Here is a 21,457-nt window from a genome sequence, read left to right as displayed (position 1 = left end):
ATCATAAATGATTGGGGTATTTATAGGGGTGGGAAATTATGCTCCTTTAGGGTTAATGACCTAGGATAACGTGCTCTTATAGGCGGCGCAATCAGGAGAGGACACGTGTCCCCTTGGGGCGCCGTTTTGCGGCTTTCTAGGATCTTGGGCCTCCTGATGTGAGGAGGCCTTTACTCTATTTTTCAGGTGCTATGATGCTTGACACGTGTCATCTTCCTATAGGGACACGTGATGTCTTTAAATTTAAGCCACGTGTCTCTATGGGATTGGACCACGCATTTGGGGTATGTTTTACCCTAAACAGTAAGTACCAACTCAGGAAATGGCTTAAGGTTTTGAAATCCAAAAAATCCTAGATTGTTTTACAAACTTCAGAAATCCATTTATGGTTTGAAGTAAGCATCAAGGAGTTGGAACATTCGTTTTGATTAGGCAATCGAATAGTCCTGAAAAGAACGAAAAGGAATCTTGTAAAGACAAGAGGTTTAGTGGGAGCATTTGGTCTTCTAAATCTTGTATGTAGATGACATACAGTTCATACGAAATGACATATCAATGCTTGAATCAATCAAGTAATGGTCAAGAAGTTGTTTCTATATGAAAGACTTAGGAGATATTGAATACATATTGGGAATCATAATCCACAAAGTGAATCTTGAAGAATGATTGGACTTAATCAAGAGACTTATGTTGATAAGATGCTTGACAAGTTCAAGATGCAAGACTCTTAGAGAGGATCTCTTCCCATGTCTCATGGTATTACGCTCATAAAAACTCAGTGCCTTCGTTCAAAAGCTAATAGAGTTGAGTCGTATGGATAGTGCACCTCACTACAAGAAATAGGTCATTTTGCGACGGAAACCTTGCAACGGACTACAATTCCGTCGCAAAAAGGGTTAATTTGCGAGGGAATAAATTCCGTCGCAACTTTGCGACGGAAACAAACTTTTGCGACGGAAATTCCGTCGCAAAGTTTGCGACGGAATTTATTCCCTCGCAAAAGTTTGTTTGCGACGGAAATAATCGTCGCAAAACAATATTAAAAAAAATATATATAAAAAAACATTTTGCGACGGATTCTGCGACGGAAATTCCGTCGCAAAAAGTTTTTAAATTTTTTTAAAAAAAACTGAAGTTTCGCTGAAGGAGAGAGAAAAAGAAAACGAAGAACAGAAAGAGGAAAGCGTAGAGAGAGATAGAGGAAAGCGTAGAGAGAGAAAGAAAATCCGGCCACTTCACCGCCGCTGTCGCCACCGGAACGACCGGAATCCGGCCACTCACACCTACTAACGCCCACCCCCTCCGTTCACTCCCACTCACGCGCACTCACGCCCACCCACGCCACCCCCTCCGTTCAAGCCCACTCACGCCCCTCCGTTCGCCGGCGGTGTGCAGCCACCACACCACCCTCCTTCCGGCAGCCGGATTTCCGCCACAACACCCTCAAATCCCGGTGAGTATTCCACTATCCCCCTTTGTTTTTGTTTTCAATTTAATTTTAATGTAAACCCTAACTTTTTCTAATTATGTTTTTTAATTTAATTTGTAACTAAATTTTATTATTTAATTACTTGTGTTTAGTGTAGTGTAGTTTAATTTATATTGCAATGTTAGAATTAGTTTAATTTTTAAGATATATTGCAATGTTAGAATTAGTTTAATGTATGTTAGTTTAGTTTAAAATATATGTTAGATTAGTTTATAATGTATGTTATTTTAGTTTAAAATATATGTTAGTTAGTTTATAATGTATGTTAGTTTAGTTTAAAATATATGTTAGATTAGTTTAAAATATATGTTAGATTAGTTTAAAGCCAGACTGGATCTCAAAAGACATCCACAAGATGATGATGGATATTCCCCAAGTGGATGACGTTTACAAGAAGAGGTCAGCACAGAACAGATTGAACCGACGATCTGGCTCTATGGATAATGAAATAGAACCGACCCATTTTCAAGGTTCCATCTCTGCGGTACAACATGCAAAAAAGCTGGTAAGTTGTTGTATAAAAAATTGAATGTACGTATTTATATGTGCTTAATTACATTTGTATCTAATAATACTGTTCACTTGTTCACATTGCAAGGCGGCAAAGAATCAAGGGAAGCTTCCATCAGCACCTGATCTCTTCTTGCATACACACTTCAAGGAGGTGCCCGGGAAAGGGAAGGTTCCTGCGAACAAAAGAGCGAAGGAAATTGCGGTAATAACTAGTTTTCGCCCATTTTCAAGCCACTTGTTTCCTATATTGCCACTTATGAACTATTTCAAGCCTCGAACTCAAGTAACTATGTTAGGTAGGTGTATTATGGTCAAAAATAAGCTCATTTGATAACAAATGTGAGAAATAGGCAAGTTAGAACCAAAAACGCCCCATTTTCGCCCATTTTTTTCTAGTTTTAGGACCTAGTGAACCTATATTGCCACTTATAAACAATTTCAAGCCTCAAACTCAAGTAACTATGTTAGTTAGGTGTATTAAGGTCAAAAATAGGTTCATTAGATAACAAATGTGAGAAATAGGCAAGTTAGAACCAAAAACGCCCCATTTTCACCCAATTTTCCTAGTTTTAGGACCTAGTGAACCTATATTGCCACTTATGAACTATTTCAAGCCTCGAACTCAAGTAACTATGTTATTTAGGTGTATTATGGTCAAAAATAAGCTCATTTGATAACAAATGTGAGAAATAGGCAAGTTAGAACCAAAAACGCCCCATTTTCGCCCATTTTTTCTAGTTTTAGGACCTAGTGAACCTATATTGCCACTTATAAACAATTTCAAGCCTCAAACTCAAGTAACTATGTTAGTTAGGTGTATTAAGGTCAAAAATAGGTTCATTAGATAACAAATGTGAGAAATAGACAAGTTAGAACCAAAAACGCCCCATTTTCACCCAATTTTCCTAGTTTTAGGACCTAGTGAACCTATATTGCCACTTATGAACTATATCAAGCCTCAAACTATTGGTTCTCATTCTTTATTTTTATTTCTGCATTGTATATCCTTTGTTTGTTACAGGAGGCGTACCAACACAGACAGGAGGAATCAAGAACCCAGGGTTCCCAACTGTCTGAAAATGAAATTTTCTTTGAGGCGGCTGGTGGTCGTAATAAGAAGGGTCGTGTTAGAGGTCTTGGTGTTGGTGCTGACTTGTACTACGGCACATCTAGGGGACGAGGATCGGGTTCTTCCAGCCAATACGTACCGTCGGTCATAACTCAAATGCAGGAAAACTTCCACAAGGAGTTGAATGAGAGGGTGGAAGCAATTGAGAGCCAGATCGATAGCCGTGTGGCGGAACAGCTCGATGCTCGAGTGGAGGCTCGAGTGGCAGAACGGATGGCTGAAATCGAGAGGAAGAACAAGGAGTTCTTAGAGGAGTTAGCCAGTAGATTTACAGGATTGACCACTCCTTTCACTTGTTCTACGATTCAGCCTCAGATTCGAGACCCCAGTAACGACCCGGGTGGTGGTGGTGGTGGTGGTGGTGCAGGCCAAGGACAGCCAGCTTGTGTTTAGTTAGGTGTCATTTTTCGATTTTTGTATATGGATGACATTGTAGTTTTAAAAATTATATCATGTACCGTACTTGGTAGTTACGGCTACGTGTTGTATATATTTGAATTATGTTAGGGCGTGGACTTTTTGACTGAAATTATTTTAAATGCACGTATTTTATTAAACAGGATTGCATGAATACAGGTTCCAGGAAAACAAAACAAAATACAAAAAAATTAAACAGGATTGCAGGAATACAGGTTCCAGGAAAAAAAAACAAAATACAAAAAAAAAAAAAATTAAAATTACAATAACTTTGCGACGGAAATTCCGTCGCAAAATGGAGTATTTTGCGACGGAAAATAATCCGTCGCAAAAAACTTCATTTTGCGACGGAATTAAATTCCGTCGCAAAATTTGTGACGGACTATTCCGTCGCAAAAGAATCCATTTTGCGACGGAAATACATTCCGTCGCAAAATTTGTGACGGAATATTCCGTCGCAAAATGATTCCTCTTGCTACGGAATTTTCGTCGCAAATGTTGTTTTCAGCTACAACTACCTTTCCGTCGCAAAATCCGTCGCAATTCGTTTTGCGACGGATATTCCGTCACAAAAGGACTGTTTGCTACGAAAGTTCGAGCGACGCCATGCCTGTGACGGAAATCCGTCGCAAAGTCACTTTGCGACGGAATTTTGCCATTTTGCGACGAATTATTTCCGTCGCAAAACGGCCCTTTTCTTGTAGTGCCTTATGCTCATGCAAAAGGATCCATTGTATATGCCATGATGTGTAATAAGCAAGATGTTGCATATGACTTATGCATGTGTAGCAGGTTTCAAGCAAATTCAGGATGAGCATACTAAAAGCTACTAAGAAAAAATCCTTAAGTACTTGAGAAGGACTAAAGGAATGTTTCTATTTTATGGTGGCAAAAGAAAACTAGTTGTCAAAAGGTTATACGGGTGCAAGTTTTCAAACAGACAAGATGACTTTAGATGTTGATCTAGACGCAATTTTGTGTCTGAATGGAGGAGGACAGTGAGCTTGAAGAGTTCAAAGCAGAGCACTATCGCATACTCAGTATCAGAAAATGAAAGTTTAGCTGTAAAACAACAAGTTAAGAAGGAAGTTTGGATCAAATTGTCCCGTGACTATAAAAGGATGCCTTTGCCAAAACAAAGGAGCCAAGGTCACATCACAAATCCAAACAAATAGATATGAGATATCACCTCGTTTATTAGATCATTGGCCAGCGGGAAGCCATGATCTGCAAAGTTTATTATGAGTGAGAAATCACTAAATCCCTTCCATTGACTAAGGTATGAGAGTCATATTAAAGTCTTGGATTGAAGCAAGTTATGTAATTTAAGTTGTGTATGTTTTGAGACAACATACTAAATAAGTAATGCATCAATTTGCAGAATTGTGTATAAAACAGAAATTATTGTTTCTCTTATTTAATTTGGAAAATTGTCAAAAATAATACAAACTTTGAGTCATCCGCCAATAACAAGTCCAAGTTTTCATTAATTCTGAATAATACAAACTTTGGTGAGTATCCGCTTTAAACAGGTTGAAACCGGTTGGTGACTTAATTAGTAGGTATATGGGACACATGTCGCTATTCTATTGGTTTGACCATTTAATTTGATTTTTTTTATTTCATGCTTTCTATTTTTAAAATTTATATAAAATAACATTTATTATTGTTTTATAAATTTTACAAAAAAATCCTAGCCACCTACTCTACCAGCACCCCACCCAACCAAACCCACCGGTAGCCACCTGTAATTGTCGGCGATCACCGACCACGCCCCTGAATGCCGACAACCACCAACCCAATACCCTAACCTGGTGTCGACCCAGCCCATTCCTTTCCCCTTATCGCAAAACCGCTGTGAAGCCCCAGCCTAAACCACCGCAAAACCCCATGAAATTTGACCCCATCACCACCTTGCAAACCAACCCTCAATTGAAGCTAGTCTAATTATAATAGGATTATAAATAGACTAGGTGCCTAGGGTTTGAACATAACAATTCAGTGATTAGTAAGATCAAACCCTAATTAGAAAACACAAGACCAAACCCCTCTCACACACACTCTCTCATCACGGTTCTCTCTTCCCCTCGGCGCCGGTGCTGGTGGTTTGTGGTGGTGGTGGTTCATGTAGTGGTCGGTTGTCCATCAAAGGTGGTGATCGCGGGTTTTCCCCTTCACTCAACCAATCTAGTATTGGTGGACGGCTCGTTCGGATCCCGTGGACTAAGTAGAGGAGCAACGCTTGGGGCTATATTCTCTCCCTGATTTACCGATTGAATAGCTTCGTGGAATTCACGCTTTCAAATGTATGATTATGCGTCTTGTGTGTTATGCATGCGATCTTGGGATAGGTGCTTATGAATATGATTCATGTTTTCTGCATATAATACCTAATAAAGTCCTACAAAAAGTGGAGCCCAAAGTTCCCTAGAGTCCTCTTGGACCAAAGTTCCTAGAGCTTGAGAATTCCTCACTCCCACCACCCTTGAAAACCCTAGTCGCTAAGGTTTTGAGGCTAGGGTGGGAAGGGTGGCAATTGGGGTTTTGAGGGTGGTGGAGAAGGTTTTAGTGGTTTTTCTTAGGGGTTGAAGTCAAGGTAGGGAGGGAATGAGATGTCAAGGATGGTGTAGGGGAGGGCTACTAGGGTCGAATTAGCATGAGATCAAATCTTGTCATGTTATCTATTTTAGGGTAGTATCCTAGAGGAATATATTCCCTTTGATTTAATTATATAAGCCACTACATAGAGTAGTTTAAACATTTTTCAACTTTTCAAGTTGGTTATGCTTTTCCACTAAAGGCCCAAGTCTTGTAACTACTTCAGTTGCTATACTCTTTGATAGTGCCACATTAGTATGTCGCTTTCAGAGTCTCATTTATATCTGGAATAATCCTATCTACCTGTTTGGTAATCGCCTGTTGAGAATTAATACTGAAATTCCTTAATCCAACAATACAGTTTCTTACACCATGACACAATAGTAGTTATCAAACTGCTCTTTGTTACTCTTTTCATATCCTCCATTAGAATTTTTTACAATATCTACATATTTGGCATACATTGTATTGAATAAATTTCTAGTAGGAGAATGACTTTCTCTTCTGTTGAGGGCTAATTCCTCTTGCCTTTGTGTTTAAGGTTCAAGTTCCTCAAAAGAGTGTGACACATATTTGGTTTGTAGTTGGTTTTCTAGATCTTATTGATCCTCTAAAATGACTTCAGGATTGTTCAGATGAATAAGCATCTTTGACCAGTTCCTTTTGTGCTGAAGGTTTAGGAGCCATGGGATAACTTCCAAATACTTAAAGTTAGATGGATGTAGTTTAATGTTCTCACATTGTGGTCACCAACAAACTTGTTGAGGTAAATATTGATTTTTACTAACAAGTCAAATATCATATCTTGTTATAGATTATTAAGGGGCTTACCCTATTGTAATTGGTAATAAAATAGGAAAAATTTATCCTTAAAGGACTTAGACAAATTAGATTGCTAAATAAACGAGTAGATAAACACATGATAAAAGACGCAAATGCTTTCCATTAATTGAAAGATAAAGTCAGGGCTACAATTGTACTAGTTGATGGAAATGAAAGGTTTCCTCCATGTTCATACAATTGGACGAGATGTTTGATCTTCAATACATACTAAGAATCCCTTGCAAACGCCCCAACTCAAAGGCCAGACACAACATAAGTTACACAACATCATAACTCCATAATAAGTGATACCATATCCCAAAGAAGCTCCACATTCTCAACATGAAAAACATAGGATGTTTCTCAAAATGGCATGTTTGTAATAAAGAGGAATTGTATGAATTTTTGTACATTTTTTTTGAAGGGAAATCATGGAAATAGTATAAATTAAACAGGCCAAACGGCACTTACAGAAATCAAGTAAAAACTACAAAGAACATATCTCACATTAGGAACATATTTTTCTCCTAATCTACTAACTTCTCCACTAATGAACAGGCTGTAAACCATTGATGATGTCCACGACTCCTCGCGTCTTCCCAAAATACAACCATCTCACAAATTCGTGCAGCATCAAAGGAGAAAGGACGATTTCGTCACCGGACATTTGCTATCTTCGTCCCACTTGACCTATGGACCCTAAAATAGAAAAAGAAAACAGAAAAACCCCATACAAGAGGAGTAACAACTATCATAAAGAGAGAATCACAAAATGTCATAAAGAGAAAATCACAATTTTCTCCCATATCCCATCCACCAATAAACACCAAATACACCCTTTTTCCCTCGTACAATTATACCCATCAAACGTTCAACGCGACAACATCCCCAATTTCTCGACCAACTTTGCTTGCCATGACACTGCAACTGGTGCTTCTTCCTCTTTGCTGCTACCCCACTTTTCCCTGAACTGGTAACTCTCTTTCTCAATTATGTACATGAATACGAGTACCAATTCTCATTATACATGCTATATTGGAGTTTCTGAATCTCTCTTTTGGTTAATCTTCTGGTTTAATTTATTTGTTTATATATATATAATTTTTTTTTTTTTTTTTTTTTTTTTTTTTATGTGTTGTATTCAAATCTCATTTATTAATTTAAGCTTTGGATTTCTGTTTGCTGGTTCAAAATTAGTTCGGACTTCAGAGTGATTGTAAGTTGGGTTTTAATTATTTTAGTGATTGGATTTAGTTTAATTTACTGTGTTTTTGTTAAGTTATTGTATAAAATTTAAGCTGTTTACTGATCTTTGCTAGAATTTGAGCTGCCACATTTCTGTAACTAGGGTTTTATCGCCTTATTGAGGCTTCATTTCTATACCCTTTTGGAGGAAAGAAAATGGGGGCAGTTAAGGAACCTTGGTGACTCGAATGTTATAGGCATACACGAACTCCTGATACTCCGATATTTTTATTTGGAAGTGATATCGTAAGCTAAACGAACTATTGAAGCTCCTTAGGTAGGGTCTAGGGGTGTAGCTTTGAGGGAACATGTTTCTCTGGGGGAATGCTGCCTCCTGCATCTTTGAATTAATGTACTCGTATGTTGTTTTGTCACGTCTGCCTGTAGGTGAATACAATAATGGAATAGCAGTCAAGTGACAATGTGAAGGGTGATCCATTTTAGTAGTCAGATTAGCCGCATATAAACTCTAAAAAAACTTCATATTTCCTGAATTAGGTTCATAGTATTGTATCACGAGGGAATTGGTGGAGGTATGAATGCACGCTCCTTCCTCCTTTGTTCCCTGGTATGATGAGATTATGTTGTAGGGCTAACGAGACTAATTATGCTTTTAAAAAGCTTGAAAATTTGACATATGGAATATAATTGTATGTGTTATGTATTTTGATTCTAGATGGATTTTTTTAGAAGCAAACATACTAACTATGGTGCAATGTGGATTAGAATAGTTAGATGAAGTTTGGTTGTCAATTCCAAACTGCCAAATTGATTATTGTTTATGCCAAAATTAACTTATAATGTGAATGCACTCTATATTGGTTGAATGTGCCCTATAGTTTAATTCGTCCGTTTACCTAGTGTATTCATTTATAACTAAATCTGTATGTAACTAAATATGGTACATGTGTGCTTGTTTTGCTTGATTTAAATTCGCATTATGATAGCTTGGTTTTATTCTTACAGATCCTTTTTGCTAGTTAATGTTAGATTATGTATCACGATTTTACAGAAAATCTCTTTTTGCTGTAATTGTGCTCATCTTTTTCTTATAACGTCAAACCAATCAACTTGTAATCATGTTTCAGGTGATGATATTTGGTCACATAGAATCTTTAAGAGTTTCTCATCTGATACGTTGGGCTTTGCACTTACCTCCTTTCATATCTATTTGTAAGTTTAATTCCATTAAACACAATACAATGAAGAATATTAGGACTGGCCGTCCTTCTATTTTCTCGACTGCTGCATCGGATGGTGAAGCTCAAAATCAACCATCTGAAGTGACAAGTGAGGAGGGTTTGTCATTCAACTGTGTTCAATACACCCCTGAAATCGAGAAGACTTATGTTCATCAGGTTTATGATGCAATCGCTCCCCACTTCAGTTCAACCAGATTTGCTAAATGGCCAAAGGTTGCATCATTTTTAGATTCCTTGACACAAGGATCCCTTGTCCTGGATGCTGGATGTGGAAATGGAAAGTACTTGGGTTTCAATCCTAAATGCTTTTTTGTAGGATGTGATATAAGTTCTCCTTTAGTCAGCATATGTGCCGAGAGAGGGCATGAAGCTTTGGTCGCTGATGCTGTAAATTTGCCATATAGAAGTGGTTTTGGTGATGCAGCAATATCCATTGCTGTGTTACATCACCTGAGTACTGAAAGTAGGAGGCGAAAAGCTATTGAAGAATTAGTTCGAGTTGTTAAAAAGGGAGGTTTAGTGTTAATAACAGTCTGGGCTGTCGAGCAAGAGGACCCAGGTTTGTTGAGTAAATGGACACCGTTATCTCGTAGGTACCTAGATGAGTGGATTGGACCAGGTAGTCCTCGCGTCAATAGCCCCCGGTCATCATTTAATTTAAAAAGCATCCCTGAAAGTGAGGAGAACAATTCTCAAGTGTCATTGAAAGTCTCCAATGAGTTCCTTGGTGCAAAGCTGGACGAAACAATGAAGATAAACAGCCAAGAAAATGATACATCAACGACTTGTATTGATAATAGATGTAAAGAAAACCAAGAGTATTTTGTTCCATGGCACTTACCTTATCATCGTGCTGAAGTTAGTGGTTCTTCTACTTGCGCTGTTGCAAATGGCCTAGCACGAAAAGATGACAAGAAGGGTGCGGTGGTGTATAACCGATATTATCATGTGTTTAGTGAGGGTGAACTTGAAAGGTAAACACAAACTTCTTGATATGTTCTTGCCTTTGGTTATGTCATTTTATATATCTTGGCCATAATGTGATGTGAACTTCTCATTCATCTTTAATGTTTTGCTTGTATGTGAATGGTTGAAGTCTAATATAGATAGCTTTATTGTTACACATTGTCTGGGCTACGTCATGAATCTTGTTTTCTGGACTCTGATTACTACCACAACATGGTGGAGAAAGTTTTCAAAAAGGGAAACAATCTCCAAACTGAGTTCAATTCTGCTCAAGGATTTTTTGAAGAATGTAGCATAAGTAGGGTATAATATGACATGTATAGGTACCTGCATGTCCTGCAGAGTATGTATATAACTCAATGTTAAAATTGCTAGTTTTCTGTATTTCAAAAACAAACAAAAACAACTATAATATAATAATATGAAAGCTGTTGACTGTCGAGCGTTGAATAAATGTCAAAAGTACCTTGGACTTCGTGTTACTTGTAGCTCCATCATTTCCCCTTCTGAAGTCTTAAACAAATCTTGACCACCAATCCTGAAGTAAAAAGGAATCAGCCTTAGCCGTTTGAGTAACTTGAAAGCAACCTAAGGCCGAAACAACATATGCAGTTGAAACACTTGAAACATCATGATTTATAGTCTTGGATTTTGAAGAACCTAAAGTTTGATTAACAATTATGTTGTTGAGACATTTGACTTGTGTATTGGGGACTCCAAAACACTTAGTTAGAGAATGTAATCATGTGCTCACCAATGCTACTGCGTCAGCTTGGGGTTGAGTCATGGTTTTGTATCTTGGATACGGTTGCGATCGTGCTAAGCTTAATTTTCTTTACAATGCGGTTGCGACGCGGTGATCGACCGAGATTTAAGACCATACGCTTGACAAATTTGCTGGTCTCAGTTGAGCCTTGTTTGTTTTTTCCCTTTTTTTAGTTTCAAAATCTTATCCATTGGGTATACTTTTTGAATTGGTGAATAATCTGAGCTAATTATATTCTGAATCAGAGTTTGATAAAATGTTTCAATCAGTCCAAAAAAGCAATAATGAGATAGCTATTATGCCCTTATATAGTAAGTAGGATACGAACCAGTTATTCCATATGTAGTTATTAACAATCCTTACAAAAATAAAAAATGGAATTGTAGTTTCTAATATATTCTAACTTAGATTTTGGTAAACAAAGATATTTGCCAATTTTAAGTTGAGTGTGGTTTTGGCGTTTTGCAATTAACAGATCGTAATGAACTATATATGACTTGGAATGATTGTTAGTGATTGATCCATATTTTAGGAATGGATTGTAGATGACTTGGAGGGGTTATTGCTAGATTCTATCTCTATCAGAATAAACTTTTGTTGAGCTTCTTTGAATATTTGGCAAGGCAACTCGAAAGCTATCAGTTCCAGTAGTTGGAGAGGTATGGGAAGAGCAAAGAACAGCTTGAGAATTGATCTGAGAGTTTCCAAGTATATTGTGGAGCTACCATGATGAGTTGTGGCGACAAGCCTTACAATTAGTAGATCATGTCTGTAAGAGGTTGTTTAAAAATGGAATATTTGATTGGTCTTTACTTGTTTCTTTTTTAGAGGTATAAGTTAAGAGACTGAACTACAGCCCCACAAATATATATGTGAGGCTGTTATGTGGCTCTTTAGGTTTAGTCGTATGGATCTCCATCCACTATGAGCAAGTAGAAAAATAAGACTACTTAGATTGCCAGCTCAATATGAATCTATGATCATTTTGCACTTTTAGTTGCATTCGCCTGAACACCCAAATGGGTAATTTCTCAGCTATGTAAAATTTAGTTTCCTTCTAGGGATGAAACCCCAGGTTTTTGTTAAAGGCCTGTAAAAGGTCCTCAAATTAGATTTTGTAAAACCTTATTTTCCTTCTACAGAAGAAGCCTTATGTCTTTTTTAGACCTAGTTTTCTTCCTCATTTAGGGGGGGGGGGGGGGGGGGGGGGATGTTTTCCTAAAGAACAAGTAAACAACATGAATTTGCAGACTTTGAAGAGTACTACTTCAGGCTGGTTTTGTGGTTTGTAAGTAAAATTTTTGGAATTTCCTTTATGATAATGGCCTAATGGGACTCCAGCTCCAGTTCATGTATCTACATTTCTACTCAATACCACTTCTGAAGTGGTTAAAGTGGTTCTGGATGATATGAAGGAAAAGAAATTTGAGGTGTAGACAATCTTTACTGTAGACACTGCCACACACTGATGTGAGACTGTTCTTGCAAAATTGTATATAAATCTATTACCATTTCCACCATTTACTATCTACCAAGTGGACTGTTAGATTTTGTATTTCATAATAATTTTCAACAAAATCAAAGTTGAACATACGTTCTTTTTACCTTAAAAAGGTCAGATAGGCTCAAAGTTATTGGCAGAGTGAGTAATTAACTGACGTAGTTGATCATTCTAATTTTACTCTTTTGTTGAAATTTGCTTCCACCTATCTTTGTTGAATTACGTCTTAAGCTATTTCCGGGCTCGCCAAATTGCAGGATTATCCTACAAAATATACCTATAATTTGAGCATAGAAAACTGAGCAAAGCTAATCGTTATCAACTGCTCACTGTTTTTTAGTATTTGGGCACATTAATTATGGGTTCTGACTCATGGTTGAATATGGGCTACTAGGCGCATTAAATGTTGGGTTCTGGATCATAATTGAGATCAGTGGATGTGCTTAAAACCTTACTGTCCTGGATTTAGATATTAAGGAGTACAAAATTTTTTTTATAGAAGTTTTGAGGAAGGAGTATTTCTTTTGAAGTTGGTAAGACTTTATTCTGCCAGTAACCTTTTGATTCCATATGGTTTCATTTGTGGTTCTATATGCATCTGTATAAATTGATTTCAACCGTTTCTATCCGAAAATTTGGTCTAGGACAAATTTCTTGGCTGAAATCCTATATCTTTTTAGTATCCTCTTCTCAGTCATGTAAAAGTGCTTCAGTGGCTATACCAGTTCCTGATATGGTTCCATTTGAGCTTCTTTTCCATGGACTCCTTGTTTCCACCCATATGCAACATTATTTCGTTTATGGTTACATGTTGCATTGCCTGCTTTTGTACTTTTGAAGTTTTGATAGACAGAAGAAGTATTATGAATTTGAAATTCCAGCTTGCCTTAGCATTTTGGAGCTGTTTTCTTTTAGCACAAGTGTTTGGATCATTGTATGCTGGTGGTGTTAATATTCTTTGATAAGTATCTTTCAGAACGAATTTTAGCCTATTATGACAGTTGTGATTCTGCATGTCTGTTATAGATTGCTCCATTATCATTTTTTAACCGGACTCCCTGCTCCTCTAATTGATATATATTTTCCGAACTGTTTCCATCCCAGGTGTTATTTTCTCACTGTTTCTCAGTAACTGACCAATTTATTCAATTTGATGAATTTGCAGCTTAGTTTCTGGAATAAGCAATGCCGTGATTGTGGATCGTTTCTTTGATAAATCAAATTGGTGTATTATTCTTGAAAAAAGACAATGATGGATCAAAGACAACCAAATGCATCATTCCAACGTTGAGATGAGATTAGTAATTATACCATGAAGTGTCAAATGCCAATGGAGTTATCATACTGCACTGATGTCCTCAGAAATGCAGGCTGCATCGTTTATCAGTCCGCATGCATGTTTGTATCATCATTTTCTGATGCTGTGAAATTTTCACTTTGTAGGTTGTGTTCTTGCAGACTTCGGCTAGTAAAGAGAGTAGAACTGATCTTTTAGATGTCGCATTTTTTGCAGTACTAAGATTATTTCTGCTTGATTTAAATAAGCATAACAACAGTTTAGATTGATTCATCATTCCTCAATAACGTGCTCGAACAATTATAGAATTTAATCTCCCCACATAAACCAATTCTTTGGTAGTTCCATCACTTCCATGTTCACCTTAAACAATTAGAATACATTTACTTCTCTATTCTACCTTAAATTTAATACTTTTAAATTTTATTGTAATGAGTTATTGGCCCGAGCAATGGTCAAGTTGAGTGGATTCTTACGTATAATTTTAGGTAAGTAAAAATAAGTTTTTTTCTTTTTTTACAAGCTTCCAATCTACTGTCCACTAGCGCAAAGGAAGAATGCAACCTCACCAAAAAAACAAGCTACTCATACCTTTCAAGCTAGCATAGCTAGCGAGACTAAATGCTTTCGAAATTGCCTCAAATAGCTAAGGTCAGTATAGAGCTTGCCAACAAGCAAGCAAGCGAAACAAAAAAGACAGAGGAAAAGCAAAGAATGGGAAAGATTGGAAAAGATTTTCAAACTAGATTTCCATTGACAGTGAAAAAAAGCATTTCATCTATCAAACACCCATGATTTCCGTCTATCCTTTCTTTCTTTTACCTAGAAATGGAAAAAGACTTCAAACAAGTAACTCATATTGAAGAAAAAATTTATTATTAATAATTTTGGTGGAAAACCACATTTTCAAGTAATATTTTTTTAAAATGTACTGCCCTCTTGTTTAGGCCCTTTTTAGTTCACCTTGTTTTTGCTAAACTAAATTTTTTTTATTGAACTGAAATTTATTTTGCTGAACATAAATTATTTTAATAAACTGGAATTATTTTAACTGACATATTTCTTCTTCAAATTTACTAATTTTTACTGAAATGAAATTATTTTTATTGAATTGAATTATTTTTAATAAAGCGAAATTATGTGTACGGAATGTTATTTGTTTTAAGGTAAAAAGAACATGGTATAAAAGCAAAATCAATAAACTTTTACAGCATGCATCACCACTTGAAGTAGTGTTTCTTAGACCAAAAAACCACCACTTGAAGCAAAGATTTCCTTTTTTAAAAGCTAAATCAGTTTTAAAAATAAATAAAAATAATAAAATAATTAAAAAAAAAAAACCGTTGTTAATTTATTTTAACTGGTTTCCTATTATAAATTAAGGAAACTGCTCTTTTATTTGTTAATTTATTTTAATAAATTTTAAGGAAACTGCTCTTTTATTTGTTAATTTATTTTAATAAATTATCTTCACCAGAAAAAAAAATTTCTTTTTTTAGTGTTAGATTGGGAATTTATCAACAATTTACGAATAAATCAATGTAATAAATATTAATTAACTAGCTTAGGACTTGTGCCATGCACGGTAATTAAAAAAAATTTATATAAAACTATCATCGACAAAACACAACTTTAACATAGGTTGTGTTTTTTTTTCCTTCTTATTTTGCATATATAAAATTAAACATGTAATACAACAAAAGAGTTGATTAGACCATGAGTATATTAAAATTATGTAATACACCCAATGGGTAGGAATAATAAAACTTGATGATATTTGGTCAATTTTGCTTTCTTAAACAAATATAATAATATGAAAATATTTTTTTAAAAAAAAATTTAAGAGTGCATATATAGATTAGGATTTATAATGATTATAATGTTAAGCTATATTGTTATACTCCCTTCATTCCATTATGTTTTCTGTATATATTATAATTAGGCGAGAAACCAATTAAAACATTTTTTTAAAAAAAAATTCCATTTTATATTAAAAAAAAAAGAGATTCTAATCAAAATATTAAGAGAAAAATTGCACCAAAACTTAAAACTTTGTATTAGTGGAAAACATAAATAAGTAATATATAATAAATAGCTAAAAAATTTAAAAAATAGTATAGTGTTTTTTTTGGCCAAGAAAGAAATAGAATGATGTTATATTTTTGTTCAAGAAATACTTCGTATGTTATTAGTACTTAAGTAGGAAGATTTCTAACAAAAATAATATTTTGAAATTTCTCAAAGAAAAATATTGCAAGAACAAAATAACAATAATAATAATAATAAATTCATCGGGTTTTTAAAATATTGTTTCACAGTTACCTTATTTTAAATAATTCATATTATTAATTATAAAGAATAAAATAAGATTTATTGTGCTATTTAAAGTTATGGCATACAGAGTAATATTTATAAGATATAAAGTAATAGATTTGAAAAATATTTTATTACAAATCAAAAAAAGTATGTGAATAAAAATATCATAATTATATGATTTGATGTATATTTTGTGTATAAATTATAGTAGGTAACATTGGATAGATTAAGAAATTAAAAATAAAAATAAAAAAAGAGGGGGGAATTTCGGAGGGAAAAAACAACACCAGGAAGTGACACGTGTCATTCATGGTGTCTGTTTTAGTATTATATAGGTTAGAACCCGTGCGATGTACGATTTATATAAAGTCTATTTTTAATTTGTACACTTTAAAAATAAATTGCTATTATACATGAATATAAATAAGAATTACATGTATTTTGTAATTTTAAATTTTTTTTATTTTAATCAAAATTATGATATAATATATGTTCAACGTTGTCTAATTTATAGTTCAGTGTAGGAAGTAATTTATTAGTGTGCTATTTAAAATTGTTTTAATTTCCTACGATAAATTGATAGGTTTTAGTTGTAATGTAGAATCTTCCAATATTTAAATTTTAAAAATGTTAAATATGTTAGCTTTACAAAAAATAAATGATGACATCATCATTGCATTTAGGCGGGAAAATTTTTATTGAGAAAGTGACACGTGAACAATGATGATATCAGCAACTTCTGTTTTAGTAATAGTTAATAGACTAGGTTAGAACCCATGCGATGCACGGTTTATATAAAATATATTTTTAATTTGTACATTTTAATAATAAATCACTATTGTACATGAATATCAATAAGAATTACGTACATTTTGTTTTAAAATTTTTTATTTTCATCAAAATTATGATATAGTGATCAACGTTGTTGTCTAATTCATATTTCAATGTAGGAGGTCATATATTAGTCTGCTATTCAAAATTGTTTAAATTTCCAACGATAAACTGATAGGTTTTAGTTGTAAGGTAGAAGTTTCTAATATTTAAATTTCAAAAAAAAAAAAAAAAAAAAAAAAAAGATGACATCATCATTGCATTTAGGCGGGAAAATTTTTATTGAGAGAGCGACACGTGTGCAATGATGACGTCAACAACTTCTGTTTTAGTAATATTTAATAGATTTAATAGATATTGATGTCTATTCTTTCCACTTTTAGCTTCTTCTGCAATCCTTAGGCTTGCGTATCCTTACTTGTCACAATTCTTCGAAAAGGTGGATGTACGTTAAATTATTGTAAAACTGGTTAAAGTTATGTTAATTTTTTTTCGGTTTTTTCACCACATACCCTTGAGTTTTTTGTTTATTCACCATATACCCATGAAAATTTTCAAATTCACCATATACCTCTAAGTTGTTACAAAAATTCACCATATATCCTTAATGAAAATAAGATGAGTAGAATTTGGTTAATTATACATCGAAATCACTTTAGATATCTCCCTTCATCCCCAAAACCACTCTTCTTGTTTCTCTAGCCCTAGAAACCACTCCAAATCTCCATAACCTTAACCGTATAAATAATTTTGAGGATGAGAAAATGAAATTTAGGGTAGTTTTAGGGTGGAAAAAAGGAATGTGGGTGGTTTCGGGGGTAGAGGAATGTATTTAAGGTGGTTTCGGTTCATAATTAACACAAATGATTGACGAAATTAACAATAATAGGTCATCAAGGGTATATGGTATATATTTGTGAAAACTCATGCGTATATGATCAATTTAAAAAAGTTCATGGGTATATGATGAATAAACAAAAAACTCAGGGGCATATGGTGAAATATCCGATTTTTTTTTTTTTTTTTTTGAGAAAATGTTAAAAAAAAAAACTTATCTTTTATATTGCAAAAGTTATTATTTTTCTATTTAAAAAAATTATCTTACAAAAAACTTATAATAAATTAGATTAATCATATTACTCTCAAAAAAAAAAAAAAAGATTAATCATATTAATCTTTATAGTAGGTATTGAACGTTTCACGTATCTATAAGAAATTACACATTTAAAAAAAAAAAAAAAACTCAAACGAGTCAACGACAAATTAAAAGTCACTTGAAACCTATGATAAAATTTATTTCTTTTTATTTTTTTCTGGTGAATAAAATTTACTCCGTATTTGCATTTCATTGCGGAGTACGAGTAATTTTTTTAGGGTGGTTTTTCTATAGAAATCATACTGTACAGTACACTGTTATTTAAAATAAAATAAATAAAAAAAAATACGACTTGGGCCCAAGCTAAAAATAGAAAATCCGATAGCTATTAAAAGGCAACAAACGGCAAACCCTTATTTTTGTAGAACCTAAACGAAATACTCAATTCAACCAAAACCCCCTTTCCAAAAAACAATCAAGAGAAATCCCTCATAAAAAAAATATCAAAACAGGAGAAATCATTAACAAATATCAAATAATCATGATTTTTCCAATACTTTTCTATGCTTTCATCCATCATTTCTTGACAACAAATGCACATTATGCAACCTACCCATCATTGCTTGCGGCAATGGTCTCACCACTACACCACTACGCTACATTCACCCCAAATTAGCCCTCACCCTCGAAGAAGCCGACCGTGTTCGAGACGATAATTTACGACACTTGTTACAATCCAAGAAGCTTCACTTAGTACTTGACTTGGATCACACGTTAATCCACTCAAGATTGACCAAGGACGTTACATTAGAGGAAAAACAACGCTTAACGTGTACAAAAGATATGTACAACATGTTAAGTTGTAGTCGATACGTGAAGTTAAGGCCGGGTGTACGTGAATTTATTAAACAAGTTAGTTCCATGTTTGATTTGTCTATCTATACTATGGCTGATAAGGTTTATGCACAAGAAGTGCGTGGGTTACTTGAGTCTAAAGCCGGGTTTCCGAGGCTTTCGTGGGTCATTGCTAGGCAAGATTGTACTAAGTATAAGCAAAAGAGGTTGGACGTGGTGTTGTCACACGAACGGGTTGTTTTAATTGTGGATGATACGGAAAATATTTGGGGAGATTTTTGTACTGAAAATCTTGTTAAAATTAATCGTTACGAGTTTTTTCCAATTAAGGAACAACAAGAGGAGGAAATCGACACGGAACTTGGTAGGGTTTTCGGTGTACTTAAGATGGTACATGATAAATTTTATGATGTTGATTTTGAGGTTGAAGACGAGGTGGTGTTTGGTACGAGGGATGTGAGGAAAATACTCGACACGATTTTGTTATACTCGGATTTTGGTGAAGGAGGTGTAGATAAAAATGTTGCAATAAGAAGTAGAAAGAGGTCAAGAGATGGATTAACAGATTTCCTGCTACAAAATAGTTGTGTGCAACAACCAGCAAAAATATGCTAGTCAATTGATTGATTTGATGTATTATCGGGTCTCTACTTTTTGTGTACTGAACTTACAGATTATGATTTTGTACATTTTATTGTTAGTTGTGGTACAGAGGTAATCATGACAAGAGCTTATTGTGGTAATGCCGAAAGTTTATAATAGAAATGTATGTGTTCTTATTTCATTTATATAATCATTTTAGAAATTTATATTGTTAATATGCTAGCAAAGAATTAATTACAGAAATATTCTGAATATATGCTTCATTTGAATGAATTAAAGCTGGTTTTGATATATTTTGTGATGTATTGAAGAATGTCTTGATTATGCTTTTTCATTATATAATTGATCATGTTATATGATGGAAGGTAGGAAACTTAATTCAAAAACTTTTTTGATGGTTAGAAGAGTTATGGGGGTAAAATAACCGAGCCGAGTATTACTATGTTCATGTAAATTAAAGGCATGTTGCAGTCATTTAACTTAGGTCATGTTCATATTTTGTTAATGGCTCATAGATAATTTGTTTATCACAAATGAACTTTTCTCATAAACATGATTTGTGCTTTTGACATTTAAATTTCTCAAAGTCAACTGAAAGATCTAGTCTCTCAACCTATTTGATAAGCCAAATACTTTAAATTATTAAAATACCAGTAAAAAAATGTAATGTTGAAAAGCTATAAACTGAATAATTAAGAATAGAACATCAACCTTTTAAATGAATAAAACGAGCCTTTATTTTAATGACGTCATGAATTTGATTATGTAAATTTAGACAGTAATCTAGGAACTTTCATGAGTTAGCATTCTTGTAATGGTGTTCAAGGTCAATTATCAAAGAAAAGTAAGGTTACAGAAAATGTGACAACTTAGCGGAAACTCACATATATATACATATGTGGGGTGAAGAAGGTTAAAAGAAAAGTAAGGTTACAGAAGAGAGAGGCAAGAGAAAGTAATAATGAATCTTGAAAACCCATGAGAATACAAATGGTACAATTTCATATAGAAAAGTGAAGACAATTCGAGTATTTAATTTAAAAAACAAGGGTAATAAAGTTCAAAAATTCTAACTAAAATGCAAAAAACAAAGGAAAATACTTTAAATGAAAAAGTAAAAAAAAAAAACAAAACAAAACAAAACAAAACAAAACAAAACAAAAGGGAGCAAGTAAAAGACAAGATTAGACTGATTATAAGTTGAAGTGTGTATTTAGCCACTTAATAAACTATCTACGGGAGTATTCAAAGTAGGATGTCACATAGTATGACTATGACATTAATAGATGTTAAAAGCAAGGGAGTCTCCTCGTCACATCGAATGAAAATAAGGGAGTAAAATAGAGTTTAAACCAAAAGGACCATCAATTTCACTAATAATAAAAGAAAGGGTTTTTCTATACATTAACCCTGTTTTTTTCACTTTTCTTCGTTGTGCCCCAACATATATGACTTTCTACACTGTAACCCCAATATACTTTTTGTTTCCATACGGTAACCTTGCCGTTATCCTGCCGTTAAAAAATTCCGTTAGTGGGGCCCACTCTCCATTTATTAATATTTTTTTATCGAATTGCTTTTCCGTCAAAGGTTTCGGGGGCTATTTTGGCCCTTAGGGGTCCAAATTGAACTCAGATTTGGCAAAAAAATAACGTAAATGCCTCGTTTTGCTTATAAAGGAATGTCTCGATTTACGTATTGACATTTTAACACACAAAACGAGACATTTATGTTATTTTTTTGGTCAAATCTGAACTCAATTTGGATCCTTAGGGACCAAAATAGCCCCCGAAACTTTTGACGGAATAGCA

At 34.2% G+C, this 21,457-nt stretch overlaps 2 protein-coding genes across 2 annotated transcripts; both read left to right on the top strand.

The window, feature by feature from the left end:
* The first annotated feature begins 995 nt into the window (after positions 1–995).
* Positions 996–3,664, top strand: LOC145618246 (uncharacterized). Its single transcript, XM_081673020.1, has 4 exons — positions 996–1,453; positions 1,808–1,994; positions 2,088–2,204; positions 3,024–3,664. Exons 2-4 carry the CDS (start codon positions 1,845–1,847, stop codon positions 3,522–3,524), a joined length of 768 nt encoding a protein of 255 aa, XP_081529146.1. The 5' UTR covers positions 996–1,453; positions 1,808–1,844; the 3' UTR covers positions 3,525–3,664.
* A 4,052-nt stretch (positions 3,665–7,716) lies between these two features.
* On the top strand, positions 7,717–14,252 carry LOC145617820 (tRNA (carboxymethyluridine(34)-5-O)-methyltransferase-like). The gene is made up of 3 exons (XM_081672572.1): positions 7,717–7,941; positions 9,302–10,389; positions 13,814–14,252. Exons 2-3 carry the CDS (start codon positions 9,305–9,307, stop codon positions 13,899–13,901), a joined length of 1,173 nt encoding a protein of 390 aa, XP_081528698.1. The 5' UTR covers positions 7,717–7,941; positions 9,302–9,304; the 3' UTR covers positions 13,902–14,252.
* Positions 14,253–21,457: the final 7,205 nt, after the last annotated feature.

Source organism: Chenopodium album, chromosome 26 (assembly GCF_948465745.1).
Source record: "Chenopodium album chromosome 26, dcCheAlbu1.1, whole genome shotgun sequence".
NCBI classification, from domain to species: domain Eukaryota; kingdom Viridiplantae; phylum Streptophyta; class Magnoliopsida; order Caryophyllales; family Amaranthaceae; genus Chenopodium; species Chenopodium album.
The sequence above is the reverse complement of the archived record's forward strand: the minus strand, read 5'-3'. Positions and strand labels throughout refer to the sequence as shown.